Source organism: Ursus arctos, unplaced genomic scaffold (assembly GCF_023065955.2).
Source record: "Ursus arctos isolate Adak ecotype North America unplaced genomic scaffold, UrsArc2.0 scaffold_13, whole genome shotgun sequence".
NCBI lineage: Eukaryota > Metazoa > Chordata > Mammalia > Carnivora > Ursidae > Ursus > Ursus arctos.
In genome coordinates, this window is record NW_026622797.1 from 16,316,258 (window position 1) to 16,333,261 (window position 17,004).

At 36.8% G+C, this 17,004-nt stretch overlaps 1 protein-coding gene across 1 annotated transcript in view; it reads left to right on the plus strand.

Moving 5' to 3' along the window:
• Positions 1-17,004, plus strand: part of PPIL4 (peptidylprolyl isomerase like 4) — a 35,773-nt gene that overhangs the window by 13,531 nt on the left and 5,238 nt on the right. Inside the window, exons 8-12 of the mRNA XM_026505018.4 lie at positions 2,455-2,579; positions 4,112-4,178; positions 7,447-7,558; positions 8,942-9,038; positions 13,308-13,455. Of these exons, the coding sequence (XP_026360803.1) occupies positions 2,455-2,579; positions 4,112-4,178; positions 7,447-7,558; positions 8,942-9,038; positions 13,308-13,455 (549 nt within the window). The remainder of the gene's footprint in view (positions 1-2,454; positions 2,580-4,111; positions 4,179-7,446; positions 7,559-8,941; positions 9,039-13,307; positions 13,456-17,004) is intronic.

Consider the following 17,004-nt stretch of genomic DNA (forward strand, 5'->3'; position numbering starts at 1 on the left):
TTAATGTGGGGCTTGAACTCATGACCCTGAGATCAAGACCTGAGCTGAGATTGAGAGTCGGATGCTTAACCGACTGAGTCATGCAGGCACCGCATCTTCTATTTTTAAAAAACATAAAACTGAAAGGAAACCAAACAAAAAAAACCATTAGTTCCTTTTACTTCGTGTCTAGTACAATGATAATTCAACTATTTTGTAGTGTTAGTTTTAAATTTCATAGTTGTTATGAATATTTAAAATTCCTTATAGTATTTTATTATTTATTGTTTTTAATTTTTTAAAAGATTTTATTTACTTATTTGTAAGAGAGTAAGAGTGAGTAAGCACAAGCAGGGGGAGCAGCAGGCAGAGGGAGGAGCAGGCTTCCTGCTGAGCAGGGAGCCCGATGCGGGACCTAATCCCAGGACCCTGAGCCAAAGTCAGATGCTTAACCAACTGAGCCATTCAGGTGTCCCTGAGATTTTATTTTTAAGTAATCTCTACACCTAGTGTGGGGCAAACTTAGAACTCCAAGATCAAGAGTCACGTGTCCCACTGACTGAGCCAGCCAAATGCCCCCCCTTATAGTATTTTATTTTTTTTACTTGTTTGTTTGTTTTTAAGATTTTATTTATTTATTTGACAGAGCACAAGCAGGGGGAGCAGCAGGCAGAGGGAGAGGGAGAAGCAGGCTCTCCACTGATAGGGAGCCTGATGTGGGGCTCAGTCCCAGGACCTTGGGATCATGACCTGAGCTGAAGGCAGATGCTTAATGACTGAGCCACCCAGGTGTCTCCCCCCCATATTTTAAAGTTACTTTTTTTTTTTTTTTTAAGATTTTATTTATTTATTTGACAGAGAGAGATAGCCAGCGAGAGAGGGAACACAAGCAGGGGGAGTGGGAGAGGAAGAAGAGGCTCCCAGCAGAGTAGGGAGCCTGATGCAGGGCTCAATCCCAGGACCCTGGGATCACGCCCTGAGCCGAAGGCAGACGCTTAACGACTGAGCCATCCATGTGCCCCTAAAGTTACTTTTGACTAAGTAGTATAGCAAGTTCTTTTTTAACTCGTTAATCTTTTTTTTTCTTTTGTGCTTCCTTTAAGTGTGGTATTATAGGTACTTTTCAGAATTTTTACTGATTGGCTCTTCCCCTTACATTTGTGGTATTGCTTATTGGACACAGATTATTGTCTTTAAAAAAAAATTTTTTTTTTTTAAAGTAAGCTTTACACTCAACATGGGACTTGAACTCATTACCCTGAGATCAAGGGTTGTTTGCTGTACTGACTGAACCAGCCAGGCACACCAGATTATTGTCTTTTGATAGTCTTCAGAAACACCGAACAGATCTTACTGGCTCTGTTGGTTATTACTGTTTCTGATTTAAAATAATTTTTTTAAAGTGTTCTTATCCAAGAGGAGACACTTTACATGATAATGTTATCAGAAATTATCTGAGTTTTCGTGTATATGTATAAAGGAATATTGTTTTCCTGTCTAAAGGTCCATGGGAAATACAGTTTTCCTACAGTGACACCAGTTCCATCATCATGGTTTTCTCCCATAGTTACCCTCACTGGTTCTTCAGTAGGAATGGGATTCTCTGCTCAGTGCAGTAGTTGTCTGTGAAGTTGACTTCAGTTTGTCCAAAGTAGAAGATGATAGTGGGGTTAAGCATAAAAAGCTAGAAACACTGTCCAGGAATTGTTGCTGTTTTATATTGAACAACAGTGTGGAAAGAATGGGGCATTACTGAGAAGCCAGAGTCAGGATGATAATATTTTTTAAAAGTTTAAAAACAAGCAAAACTGAAACTATATTGCTGGGGATACATACTTAAGTGGGAAAACTACAGATATAGGGGAATGGCCAAAAAGGAAAACCAAAAAGCAGGACATTTGGTATTCTGGTGAGAAAGGCGGAGTCATGGGATTAGGTGACATTTTAGTTCTTTAGCTAGTTGTTGGCATCATGGGTGTTTTTTATTTTCATGCTTCATAACTTAGATATACTTTATATAAATTCTTTTTTTAATATATCAAATACTTGAAGAAAGAAAAACAGGAGATGAAATTAGGACATTGAAGCCAGATAGATCTGGATTCAAATCCCAGCTTTGTTGCTTACTACTATGTGGCCTTAAGTTAGTTATGAAACATTTTTGAATTTTACTTTATTCATTTTTAGAATGGAAACTACATGGTTGTTTTAAGAATTGGTTAGTAGTGTATATGAAGTGCCAAGCATGATGCTCATACGAAGTCAGAGGTAGACAAGTATTAGCTATTAATATTACTACCAGGAACATTGTAATTTCCAATTTTGAAATCTTACTTAGATTTCTTTTCCTAAGCCTGTAGTAGATTTCTAATGTAAATTTAGTTGTTTAGAGAAATAGCATTTTGGGCTAGAGAGGATATTTAGAATAGAAACAACAAAGGAATTGATTTAAATTTTTGTTTACTTATATTTTAGGTGGGAGACCTACCTGATGCAGATATTAAACCTCCAGAAAATGTGCTGTTTGTATGTAAATTGAATCCAGTGACCACTGATGAAGATCTGGAGATAATATTCTCAAGATTTGGGCCCATAAGAAGGTAATCTCTAGAATTAGTGAAAGATTTTAGAAAAACTGGGTATTGGTGGTTTGTAATGACATTTTTTGATGAATTGGTGAACTCTAGAATTTTGTAGTGGTGAATTTTACAGATGAGTCTTTTGTACAGTAGAGAAGAAAAATATGTATTTACATGTGTGTGTATGTGTGCATACAAATAAATACACATACATATGTATATATACATAATTAAATGATTGTCCCACTTCCAACACACACATTTTTGCCTTAAAACAAGAAGTGAATGGAACAGTTCCCCTCATTTCATGTTTTTAATATGAGGCTCAGAGGGTACCTGGGTTGCTCAGTCAGTTAAGCGTCTGCCTTCGGCTCGGGTCATGGGGATCGAAGCCCACGTCGGGGTCTCTGTTTGGTGGGAGACTGCTTCTCCCTCTCTCTGCCGCGCCCCCTGTTTATACTCTCTCTCAAATAAATAAATAAAATCTTAAAAAAATAATAAAAAAATAAAATGAGACTTATGATATGTGAGGAAATGGACAATCCACGTGGTTTCAACTCCATCTTATAGGTCCTCTTATTTGATTGTCAAGGTGGATTAGTTCTATATAATAGCTATACTTATGGGGTTAATTTAAGCTTGGTTTATATTAAATTTGAAAACTACAAAGCATAAACTTATTAAATCTGTATATATGTATGAATGTACATATATTATTTTACAGTAACATTAGATATTCTGTAATTCATCTACATTTGGACCAGAAGTGAATTGTGACTTAAAGAATTTTTTAGCAGTTTACTTTTGGCACAGGAAAGTAAATAGTTTTATCTTATACTTTCTTCAGTGCATTAGAAATTTAGGGCTATATAGGTCAAGATTGGGCATTTAGACTAGAATTGAGATAATTTTGTTACTACACTGGTGAACTATTTTTTTTAATTGTTATTGAAAAAACTTGGAAGAATATAGTTCCACGAGTTTAACTTTGACTTTTTTTAATGAGGTTGTTTTTGGTTTTTTTTTTGAAGATTTTATTTATTCGTCAGAGAGAGAGAGAGAATGAGCAGAGAGAGCAGCAGGCAGAGGGAGAAGCAGGCTCCCCGCTGAGCAAGGAGCCATATGTGGGACTTGATCCCAGGACCATGATATCATGACCTGAGCTGAAGGCAGACACTTAACTGACTGAGCCACCCAGGTGTCCCATAAGAGGGTTCCCCCCCCCAAAAGTTTGTTTATTTGTTTATTTGTTTATTTGTTTATTTATTTGTTTATTTATTTATTTATTTATTTATTTATTTATTTATTTATTTATTTATGTGTGAGAGGCAGAGGGAGAAGCAGATTCCCCACTGAGCAGGGAGCTTGACTCGGGGTGTGATCCCAGGACCCCAGGATCATGACCTGAGCCAAAGGTAGACGCTTAACTAACTGAGCCACCCAGGTGCCCCTTAACTTTGACTTGTAATAACTGGCTTATTTTGTTCTTCACTTTTGAAGAGTAAGAGTAAATGCATTTTCTTTAAAGTCACTTTTTCCAAACTTTCTTTCAGTTGTGAAGTTATTCGGGATTGGAAAACAGGAGAATCCCTCTGTTATGCTTTTATTGAATTTGAAAAGGTAGGTCATAATATACATATTTTAAATTTATATTTATTTTATTCTTATATAGTGTTAAAATGTGGAAAATTATAGAACTCTCTAGTCTCTGAAATTAGAAAATTAGTTTACCCTTTATCTAGGCACCCAAGAAAAATAATTTTATTATATTCAAGTAGAGGGTAAATTCAACATCTGTTGATGTTAATATGTGTACCTTTACTTTAGGGTCAGGTGCAGTCTGAATTTATGTATCTTTAAAACTTTAAGGTTTTAGGTGAAGTCCTTCACATTGTATAAATGATTTTTCAGTACTGTTGATGTAGATCTATAACTGAGTAATAGAGAACTGGACTGGGTGTAAACTCCTAGATATTAACCCGAGCTGTCATTGACCACCTATTGTATGATATTTGTCAGTTTGTTTAGAACTCTTATTTATAGGCATTACCCTCCTTATAAATACAACTTGAATATTGGATTAGATACTATCTTCTAGATCTATAATAATAATGATGATAGTTTATGTCACCCAAATAATTTTCTTTAAGCCAGGCTTTATACTATTTGACCTGCATTTAACCCTCACAAGTCTATGAGATAGGTAGGTACTTTCCTCCTTTTCTAAATAAGTAAACTGAGACACATAGTGGTCATGTGACTTGATTAAAATCATACTGGATTAATCTCATAGCTGGGATTTGAATTTAGAAAAGTCTGACTCTGTTACTATTGCCTTTACCCACTATGGAGTCTGTGTCATTTCTTTATGCAGCTTTGAACTGGTGTGTGTCCAATAGTAGCTCCTTCCAAGTGATAGTTATTCCAGAGCATTTATCGAATACCTTCTATATTTCAGGCACTGCGATTAGCAGAAAAAAACTCACCAGAATTTCAGAGGCCCTCCCTATCACTGCTACTTCTAACATCATAGACCTGTTTTGTCTAATTTTAAACTTGATATAAATGTAAACATAGTATGTGTTTTTTTCGTCCAGCATCTTTGGCTTAAGTGTTTTATTCTTAAGATTTATACGTTACTACGTGAGCTTTTGTTAACTGTTTTCCTTCATTTCCATTGCCATGGTATTTCACTGTGTGTATATGGATTTTTGTTGCCATATAGTATTATGTGTATATAAAACAATTCAGATTTTCATTCAGCTGTTATGGACACTTGGGTCCTTTGTAGTTTTGAGCTATAATGAATGGTTTTACTGTGAACCATTTCTTTCATATGTTTTGGTGTACATATGTATGCATTTCTGTTGGGTATGTACCTATGAGTGAATTGCTGGGACATAGGGTAGTTGTGGCTATAGTAGGTTATTTCAGTCAGTTTTCCCAAGTAGTTATACTTTTTTTCCCCCAAAAGTGGTTATACTCATTTTCACTTCCACTAGCAATGTGTGAAAGTCCCTGTCATTCTGTATCTTTACCAGTTCTTGATATGGTCAGTTTTTTAAATTTTTATCCATTCTGGTGAGTGTGTAGTGGTATCTTATGATGGTGTTATTTTGCATTTCCTTGGTTGCGCCCCCTTTCATATGTTTACATTGCATTTGGATGCCCCCCCCCCCTTTTTTTTTTTAAATGAAGTAAGTGTTCAAGACTTGCCCACTTTTTGATTGGGTGTTTGGCTGCCTTTTTCTTGATTTGTAAGAATTCTTTACATTTTCTGGATACAATCTTATTTTTTGGTTATATGTGTTACAGGTATCTTCTCTGTAGATTTGCCTTTTCCCCATTTTTTAATGGCGTCTTTTGATAAGCAAAAATTTCTGATTTTTAGATCAGTTTGTCAGTATTTTTCTTGTGGCTGGTTTTGAAAAACTTTGCCTACCCTCACAGTCATGAAAATATTCTCCAGTGCTACCTTTAGAAGGTCTGCTGTGAAATTATCTTTCTCATTTAGAGCTGTAATTTGATTTTTGTGTATTATGTGTATCATGTTAAATTTCATTTTTCTTATGTTGGATAGCAAGAGGACTCAGCATAGTTTATTAGAAAGGTTGTCCTATCCACACAGTTTGGCTGTGCCATCTTTGTCATAAATCAGGTGCCTACAAAATATCTGAGAACTTTCTCTTTAGGGAAATGGCACAGTGATGCAATTATGCCTGCCCGAGTATAATAATCATTACCGATTCATCAAACATACATTGATTGTTGGAGCTTCTGCCTGGCTTAGTCAGTAGAGCACGCGACTCTTGGGTCATAAGTTTGAGCCCTATATAGGGTGTAGAGCTTGCTTAAAACAAAAACAAGAACACCGATTGCCTATCATGTACCAGATGATGTTCTAAATGATGTAGATACACAGATGAATAAAGCTCTATTTGTATCTTTATGGAGTTTATAATCCACTTAATTCTTGACATACATGGTAAATAAAGAAATTATCACTAGTTTTTTTTTTTAATCTTCTCTGAATTTTCTCTAGTAAGTTGTGAGCACACCAAAGAATATGTTTCCAGGAATATAAGGGGTGATTGATCAGTGCTAGGTTGAAATGCATTACTTCTAGCCTTCGGATGTCAGAAACGGAGAAATGGGATTTGCAAAGTTGCTGACAGGAAGAATCCTTATGTAACACAGACCTTCGTATCTTAGGCCCACAGTCCATTATCCACACCCTTGGGAGTAGCTATGTTTCTGATTTCAGGCTTTTTTAGAACTTAGAAAGGTAATGGTGTGTATATGTGTGTGTACACACACCTCTGTGGGCTGTGTAATACTCCTCTGGGTCAGCACTCCATAATCATTCACAAAATATTTCTATGCTGAAACAAATGCATATTCATACCAAGTGGAAAAAATTAAGGCCGCAGTCTTCTGTTACGTCAGGTTTTGTTGTCAAATGGGTTTTAAACCAAATTTATAAAAACAGCTTTCAACTTTCAGAATATTTTTGGATTTCGAATGAAAGGGTTTGTGGATGGATGTGTACAGCACAATTTGTAAATGTATGTATGTCCACTACGGTCACACTGCCTCGGCTCAAATCCTGGCTCTCAGCTTTGCCAGCTGACCTTTGGCAACTTCTGTACCTTTCTAAACATACGTTTTTTCTTCGAGAAGATGGAGATAATAATAGGTAGTACGTCATATGCTTGTTATCAGAGTTAACTGAGCTCCTAGATGCAGAGCATGAAAAGCATCTGGTGTGTGGTAGGCACTCAGATATTAGTGTTAGTAACAACAGACTTGCTGTATATTCGGTATTTGTTCTAGCTGCAGAAATCTTCTCCATAAAGATTTATGCTTGAGTTTTTGTAATTACTATCAGGAAGAAGATTGTGAGAAAGCGTTCTTCAAAATGGACAATGTACTTATAGACGACAGAAGAATACATGTGGATTTTAGCCAGTCTGTTGCAAAGGTTAAATGGAAAGGAAAAGGTATGTTGGTTCAGCTTCCTTTGTTTCTGTTCACTGTGCATGCGTGTGCGTGCTTGTGCGTGCATGTGTGTGTGTGTGTGTGTGTGTCTGTACCTCCTTTACCTTCGAGCTGTTCATTAGGAGAAATGTCCACTGATGGCAATTCTGCCATTGATGGTTTCACGTAGCTGCTAGCAAGAATCTAGATACAGAGGAGTGTGTGTGAGTGTGTATATGTGTATTTAAGCCGATTGTGAATATATTTACTATCTGTGAATGTGTTATAAATTACTTATAATTACCCATTGCAAACATGGCATATTTGCCAAGTAATGATTTTGATGGTTGTGGTGGCTTGGTTCTTCTAGATGCAAAACTCTTAACAAGTTTTTTTGAAGTTTATTTGTTGTAGTTGTCATATGGTATAAAATTGAAAAGGTGATGTAAAAAACTGTCCCTTCCACTCCTGTGTCTCATCTATCCACTTTCCCTTCCCAGAGGTAACCACTCTTATCTGTTTCTTGTATTATTTTCCACATACATTCTTTGAACATACATACATAAATATTTATTTTATGTTAGAATTTCCTTTTATTTCATATTTTTATTCCCATGTGGGCTTTATGTATATGTGTAGCTTTCTCTTTTAAAAAAGGAAGTATATATATTTTATACATATAGTTTTCAACTTGGTAGTAGAGGGGCTGCATAGGATGCTTTTTCCTGGCCCTGCCACTGAAGGCCCGTCAAGATCTAACAGTAGGTCCTATTTTTCTGAAGGGATTGTCGATTTCATTTTTGGCACTTGGGAGGGAATACAGGTGACTTAAGCAAGAATTTCAAAGCAGAGACAGTTGTTGCCAACCCGCCCCTTTCATTTCCAGTTCCCCTTAGGGAACTTCTATGTACATTCCTGCTGTCCCACTATCTGCTTGGTGCTCTAAGATTTTGGTCATTGTCTCTTCTGACAGCTCAGAGATCTTTAAAGCCTCACTTCTTCCAAACTTCTAAGCCTCTCAGATCTCAGACTCCAGTCTCAAGCCTTCAGTTTCCTTTGGACCTAATTTTCTCATGGACTTAATGGCTCTACTTAAATACTGCATTATTTCCCAGGGAATGTATTTGCTGTGTAATTTAGGATTTGAAAGTTTGATGTTGTAATACTCACATATGTCGTTAGGTGGCAGCATATAGCTACTTAGCAAAATGGGTATCTGATTTCATTTAAAATAGTAATGGACAATGAATTACTATTCTTTTGTTCTCTTCTCAGCCTTTTGCTGTCTGCCAATATATATGCCACTTATAAAATAGCTGCTATATCTCTTATAAGTTAATTTTTGTTCTTTAATAAATTAGGTGAGTTTTCTTACTAAGTCTTTTTTTCTTTTTTTTAATAAATAGGTGGGAAATACACTAAGAGTGATTTCAAGGAGTATGAAAAGGAACAGGATAAACCGTCTAATTTAGTTTTGAAAGATAAAGTAAAGCCCAAGCAGGAGTATCCTTTACAAGAACCAATTAGTCAATCTGTATAGACCATCCATTCTGTGTAGAGTACTGTGTGACATGTTTTAAAAAGTCACAGTCTGTAGAAGACAAGGTTCCTGAATCTGGTGGTTTGTGAAGACGTCATTTAGTTTATTGTAATCCTTTTTCACCATCTTACATATGCTTTTCTTTTTTGGTATATTCTCTAATGTATGGAGAAGGTTAGGGTTGAAAAAAATCTCTAGCCTAATTCTTTTCCCTCCTTACTCTTAGGTTAAGGTTAACACTTATTCTGAGATCTTCAGGTAAGATTCGTATTTTGTATACAATTGTAGTGTTTTAAATTCCTCATACTCAGAAATTTTCTTCATATAGCTGTGCTAAATTCTTGGTGTTAGTTAACCCCCTCATAATATTTAACTTCTTTGGAGATGGTAAATATGTAGATTAACAAAATCCTGTTGTTCTCTTACGTGATTAGGTTGCTTCTTCCTGCTTAGTACATTGTCAGTCTAGCAGCAAGTATTTATTGGGCTCCTGTTTGTATGCAAGGGTTATCTTTTATAGGATTAAAAAGAAATCCATTGACTTGACCATTTAATTTAGGTTCTTCCAAGTTTTAGGTTGAGACAAGTAAAAGTCAATGAAACATACTATTTACATTATGTCATTTTAATTTGTTCATTGATACTCTTCTTATAAATCTATCACTCTACACATTGCGCAAGTTATTTCTTTTGTGGTTCTTTCTGTTAAATGGTTTCTTTGTTTCCTAGTTTCTGTTGGTATTTTAGGGATTCTCTTTTCCCACACTGTCTTAGACATTTCATTTCCAAGTATTCATCAAGGAAAGATAAATATCAGGTTGACTTGTTATATACTCATTTTAAAAAATGTGTTGACTGTCTAGGATGCATAAAGCATAGTAAAGCATAAGAGGCATAAGAGGTGGATAAAGTCTGAAATGTACTGACACGAGGAGGAGGCTTTCACACGCAGGCACACGAAACAGTAAGCTAAGATTTAGTCTAAAAGATGAACATTGGGGGGGATATGATTGAAATATTAAAATTATAAAAGGTATGATGGAATACACTTGAGATTTATTTAACAAATATTTGAAATTAAATTTAGGCTAACCACTAGTAGCTGTAGCCGGCAGAAGGAAGTGTGTAGGACAAAGAAAAGGAAGTACAGGCATAGGGTGTAAAGTACAAGGAGATGTCTTTCGTCTTTTCTCTCATAGAGATGAGTGGTTCGGGCTGAAAAGAAAGAATATGTAGTATTAAAATGTTTTAAATTCAAGATGATAGATTACTGAAAGTTAAGAAAAGAAACAAGGCGTGTTTGAGAATAAATATGTAGCCCAGTACTGTCCAATAGAACTTTCTACAGTGATGGAAAATTTCTCCACCATCCGGTGTAGCTACTAACCACATGTGGTTTTTGAGCATGTGAAATGGACTGAGGAACTGAATTTTAAAGTTTGTTTAATTTTGATTAATTTAAACAACCACATGTGACTAGTATTGAACAGTGCCTGCTTTCAGTCTTTTGAAATTGGTGGAGAAGACACACATGTCCTGATGCAAATCATTGTTAATTATTCTCAAACAGAATATTAAACAAGGAAAAGGAAATTCTTGAATCTGACCCAGTAAGATAGTCTTTATGTTCTTGGTAGTTGATAGATTTCATTTTAGCAAGGCATTTATAATCTCGGGTACAATAATAGAGTGATAGAACATGTGTCTATAATATGTAAGCGATAAACATATATATTTTTCCCCCCACCTTGTATATTATATGACTTTGTTACTATGGCAAGGAAAGGAGATTCAGAGGACAATCTAATAATCAGATAAGTTTAGTGAGGTTTTTTTTTTTAATAATAAGATAAGTTTTAAGTTAAAAAGGCATGGTGGAGATACACTTTTATGGATCTTGAGAGAAAGAGAAATTATTGTAAATTAGACTACTAATAAGATTAAAGATAGAACAAAAGGAAAGGCAAGTTTAATTTGGCCAGGGTAGACCTTGGGGAATAAATTGGGGAAAGGAAGTCAGAGAAATCACGTCTGTGTTTAATTCAAAGGACTTTGGAAAGATTTGACGCGTGCTGGTGTTGCCTGTAGTAGTGATGGTGGGTAAGTGAGGGAGAAGAGATGTGACAAGTGTCTTGGCGATAAATAATGATAAATAATCAACAGATACTTATTTGGCATCAATTACCAGTGAAACATAGCCCCTGCCCTCATAGACCACTAAGAGAAGTGACATTAAAGCTGCACCTTGAATAGAGGGGGAGAGCTAAGATGGGAGGCTGTTTTCTCTAACTTGATCCATCATTTAAGAAATCCAGTTTTTTATTATACCTGGCACAATCCAAGTATAGCCATTCACACGCACACATAATTGAAACAGAAATGCCATAGTATTTTTTTTTTTTAAAGATTTTATTTATTTATTTGACAGAGATAGAGACAGCCAGCGAGAGAGGGAACACAAGCAGGGGGAGTGGGAGAGGAAGAAGCAGGCTCATAGCGGAAGAGCCTGATGTGGGGCTCGATCCCAGATCGCCGGGATCACTCCCTGAGCCGAAGGCAGACGCTTAACCGCTGTGCCACCCAGGCGCCCCTGCCATAGTATTTTTATTAGATGCCATGTACTCTGCTTTCTGTTCTACATTATTACAAAATACTGAGTGTGACCCACTAAATGGATTTTGGATGGAGGGAGCTGCATGTGTGAAGCAACACGGTAAATGAAATCCTGTGCAAGGGCTGTTGAATTCGCACCTGAAAAAGAAGAGGCTCCAGAAGCTACTCTGGAAACAGTGTGACATAGTATAAAGGAGAAAAGAAGTCAGAAATAATGGAGTAGGAATAGGGTATGGTGCAGGGTGACTGGCCATCTTTAGCCTTCTTGTGAAAAGCCAAGAGGACGCAGCATTTTCCTGTTCCGTGTTACGTAGAAGTGAAACTCCCCGAGGAAGGCATGGAGCTGCAGCATCGTGAAAACAGAGCCGACACTCTAGCCTGAGGGAAGTGTGTCCCCCATTCCTCTAGCCGCACACGCCTCTGAGACCTTCTCTGCATGTTGGGCTTCCTCCTCAGCTTGTTTTTTGAAAACCACTGTTCTGGCCCTTGTCAGCCTTCCTCAAATACTGTGTTAGAATTTGAGATTATTTTCAACAGAGGGTGTAACAGTTTTATATTTTCTCTTATTCTAAGACATAATAGTATATTAGAGAAAATACTTATCTCTGAATTAAAACACATTATCATAATTTTTATAACACATTTATGTGAAATTAAGACAAGATTCACTCACGTCTATAAATGTTGAGTCACTATGTTGTACACCTGAAACTAGTACAATATTGTATGTCAACTAAACTTCAAGTAAGAAAAAAAGATCCACTCATAACTTACCACCTAGACAAATGATACGTTTTCTTGTTGTTTCTTTCAAATCTTGATCTTTTTATGTTTTATAAAGTTATGATTACCATATGGTATAGACAATTTTTATTTCAAGCTTTTTCCGCTTTTAATTTTTCATAAACACTTTCCTGGGTTTTTTCATAGCATTCATTTATCATTGCTAATAACTTTCTTTGTAATAATATATCGTATTGAAGTTCTACAGTATATTTAAGAAATGTCTTTATTACTAGGCTTTTGTTTCTCTCAGTTTTTGTTATAAAAATAATTGTTGTATATACCTTTGTTCATTTAACTTATTTTAACCTTCTATAAATTCTTACTTGAATTTAAATATGGTGGCTGTTGCGAGGCATTGCTAAATTCCCTCCTATGGGATTGATCTAATTAGTACTTCAAAAGAGTCACATGAATGTATCTTTTATCTCCTATAGCTCCTCTGGCATTGGGGTTTGTAATATCTTAATTTTTTCCAGTGAAACATGTGCCTCATTTTCTGTTTAAGTTATTTTTTTCATTATTGACAAATAGGTTTCCTTATTTGTTAAGGCTACTTAAATTTTCATTTGCGGATATAGTTTTTTGGCCCTCCATGTTTTTTGCCTGCTCCCTTGCCAGTTGTTAATTGTTTATTTAAGGTCAGGGTTCTTTCCATTTTTCCTGAAAGAAAATATGAAGTAGTTTTGTTTTAGAAACAGACTCTATGCTTGTGAGTTGCTTTTTGCTTTAAAAAATTACCTTTAGCCTCGTGGCCTCCTTAGTCTACCAGATTCTTACGCTCTGATGTATTATCAGTGTCAGTCCTCACATCTGTCCTTAACTAGCTGCTGCAGTGCCAAATATGATCTTGTGCTAGATGAGCAAGCAGAGGATTCAAAATCAAGTCACTCACACACGAGTAAAAAACACAAGAAGAAAACTCGTCACTGCTCTGAAGAAAAAGAAGATGAGGACTACATGCCGATCAGAAATACTAATCAGGTACTTATAATGTCCAGCCTGAGCTGTAGAGAGATAAATATTTTATCCCTCTGTAGATTACTTCTTAGTGACATAATATAGGGGTAAAGGTATAGTTCTGAACAGGGTGGGTATGTTCCTAACTCTAGAACATAGAATGGTTTCACTGGGGTGATGGACTTACTTTCAAGAATATATATCACAAGTGATAAAAGATTGTTTTCAAAGTAACTTAATATATCATTCAGTTCCATATTGTGAAATGAGAGATTTCTGAACCTGTGGACACTTACTCCCATCAGAAGCAAGTGTGGTTGTGCTGAAACAATGCTCATTTGTCATTTTAACTTATCACCGAGTGTTATGGATAGTACTTACAGCTCTTGAAAAACTTTTTAAATTAATTTATTATTATTTTGTTAAAGGTTTTTATTTATTTGAAAGAGAGAGAGAGTGAGAGAGAGAGCATGAGCAGGGGGAGAAGCAGACTTAGGGCTCGATCCAGGACCCTGGGATCATGACCTGAGCCAAAGGCAGATGCTTAACTGACTGAGCCACCCAGGTGCCTCGCTCTTGAAGTTTTAAGACCTGTGAAACATTTATGCCCTCCCATATTGTTATCTGAAATAAAAACAGCATCCCAAGTTCTTGAACAATGCATGTTCTTTTTTTTAAAAAAATTATTTATTTATTTATTTATTTATTTATTTATTTATTTATTTATTTGTGTGTGCGTGTGTGTGAGAGAGAGAGAGAGAGAAAGAGAAAGAAAGGACCACCAGAAGTAGGGAGAGGGGCAGAGAGACAAGCAGACTCCCTGTTGATTGTGGAGCCTGACAGATGGCTTAATCCCAGGACCCTGAGATCATGACCTTGAGCGGAAGTCAAAGTCAGACGCTTAACCAACTAATAATTCCTCAAAGAAAATTGATTCTAGGGAGAAGTCATTTCTAGCCTGCGTTTTGGCTCTCGGTTAAATGAAAAGCAAATTACATGACAGCCCCCTTGCTTCTGTGTTACCATGGGAGGATTTTTGAGCTGGGCCTGGTGGGTAAAGAGATTTTAGTATGCCGAGGTGAGAGGGAGAATATTCGGGATGGTGAGAATGGTACATCAAGCAAAGACCCAGAGAAGGCGAGATGTGTAGTATGGTTGGCAAAGGGCGGGATTGGCTTCAGAGGAGCTAGGAGTAAGTTTCTGCGCCACTCGCCATTGATGTGCCCTCAGCAAGTCACTTAGCTTTCAGAGCCACCGCCGCCGCTTCTGTGAAACTGAGATTATACTTATGTTACAGGTTCGTGGTACGTATTTAAGATTAAGTGAAGAAAAATGTGTGTGCACACGTTTTCTACACTGGCTGTTATTTTACTATTACAGTCAAGTTACCGTGTTTTAAATCAGAATAGTTTCTGTGGTAAGGCCATTCACTGGATTCATACCTCAATTAATTGGTTTCTTTTCAATGTTTAGGGATTGCTTTAAGAAATTTTTTGATGTGTTTTATAGTTGTAAAAATTTCTTGTATGCTTCCAAAGTAAAATCTATGAAGTGGTACGTGTGGAGAACCTAGATTCTATCCCCGTCCCCCTTCTCTTCTGCCCCCAAGACAGCTGCTCGCTGTGTTTCATGAGTTGTTCTTCGCTTTTAAAAAATTTCAGCAGATATGTATTTAATATATATTCTTAGTTTCCTCTGTTCTAGATAGCATGTATTCCTACTCCTTGCTGTCATCTTGTGGACCTCTCTTTTTCCATAGCCCTTTTGCTATTTAAAGAGTGCCATCATTCATGCCCCGCCCTCAGCGTTTTAGTCACACCTTTCCTCTGTCACTCAGTTTTCCTGCCATGCACATCAATCAGTGACAGCTAAGGGCGTCTGTGTGCTTACAATGTGAGGTGGATACGATTTTCCCCATTTCACAACAGAGAAAGTGAAAACTGAAGAATTTAAGCGACTTGCCCTGGTTTTACAGAGCTGATAAGTAGCAGAGCCAGTGTAAATCCGGACTTGTGCTCCTAGCCAAGTACATTATTCTGTACTACCCCCGTTTTCAATTTTGTATGTCAAGTTACTGATCAATTAAAAAATCATCTCCACCCTGTATAGATCTCTTGAGTCTCAGTTTCCTTACTTTCTAGAATGAGGGTAATATTGTACTCCAAAAGCACTTAGCACTGTGCTAGCACATACTTAAAGGATCTGTTCTAATATGGCTTCATCTAGCCACCTGACCTTTTCCCCTTCATGCACATGGAGCTGATTCTTCCTTGCTTTTCAGTTTTCACTTCCACTCCGTGCATTAGCCTTCTTGAGGCCAATCCACAGCCAAACCCACTCATTCTTTGAGGTTGATCTCAAGTCCTAACTTCTCTATGAAACCTTCCCTGGTAAATCTAACCTCAAGATTATTTCTTGTTCGACACATCTCCTAAATGGCAAAGACCATTTGAACCTAGAGCTGCCCAACTTTTTAAAGCTTGTGTAGCTTTGAAAAATACTCCCAAGTAGGAGAGGTTTTAAGGTTTCAGTGCATTTCAGATTTTCAGCTTCATCAAGTTTTTCAAAGAATTAAGTACTGTATAATCTTTTATCTCTTTCTCTCTTATTTTAAACACTCAAAGCACTTAAGTGCCTATTTGTATAATTACGGAAGATTTTATAGTTATACATCAGTTAGCATTTTAAAAGTTTATTGTCTCAGCCAATACAGGAATTAAGTATACAGACAGGATAGTGCGTAGATATTTGTGTTTTGTGTATGTTACAGGAAGCACAAAAAATTCTTTTATCTAGGGCTGTCATATATTGCTAGAAAATAGTTGTTAAAGGGTTAAACCAAATACTCATTTTTCTACCTCTGGGATTCTCAGAGAGTGAGAAGAACCATTGAGTGGCTCAGTTGTTAAGCGTCTGCCTTCAGCTCAAGGAGTGATCCCAGGGTCCTGGGATTGAGCCCCACCTCAGGCTCCCTGCTCCTCTGGGAGCCTGCTTCTTCCTCTCCCACTCCCCCTGCTTGTGTTCCCTCTCTCGCTGGCTGTCTCTCTCTCTGTCAAATAAATAAAAATCTTAAAAAAAAAAAAAAAAAAAGAGAACCATTGGGATTGTGCAGGAAATCATGAAACAGTTTGTAAAGTTGTATTCCACAGACACTAACTGTCATGTTAGATCTGTTTTCATGTGCTGCAATCTCCATGCCAGGTGTAATGTATAGTAACTAGACAATATATGGAATAATTATGAATCCTTTGCTTAAAACCCAGTCTTTATTTTTTTTTTAAGATTTTATTTATTTATTCGACAGAGATAGAGACAGCCAGCGAGAGAGGGAACACAAGCAGGGGAAGTGGGAGAGGAAGAAGCAGGCTCATGGAGGAGGAGCCTGATGTGGGGCTCGATCCCATAACGCCGGGATCACGCCCTGAGCTGAAGGCAGACGCTTTAACCGCTGTGCCACCCAGGCGCCCCAAAACCCAGTCTTTAACCATGGGTATTCATCACTCTCGAGTTGAAAACTTGACATTTACATCTATTATAATGTCTGTGGCGATAGAGTTGGAACACTTGGGAACT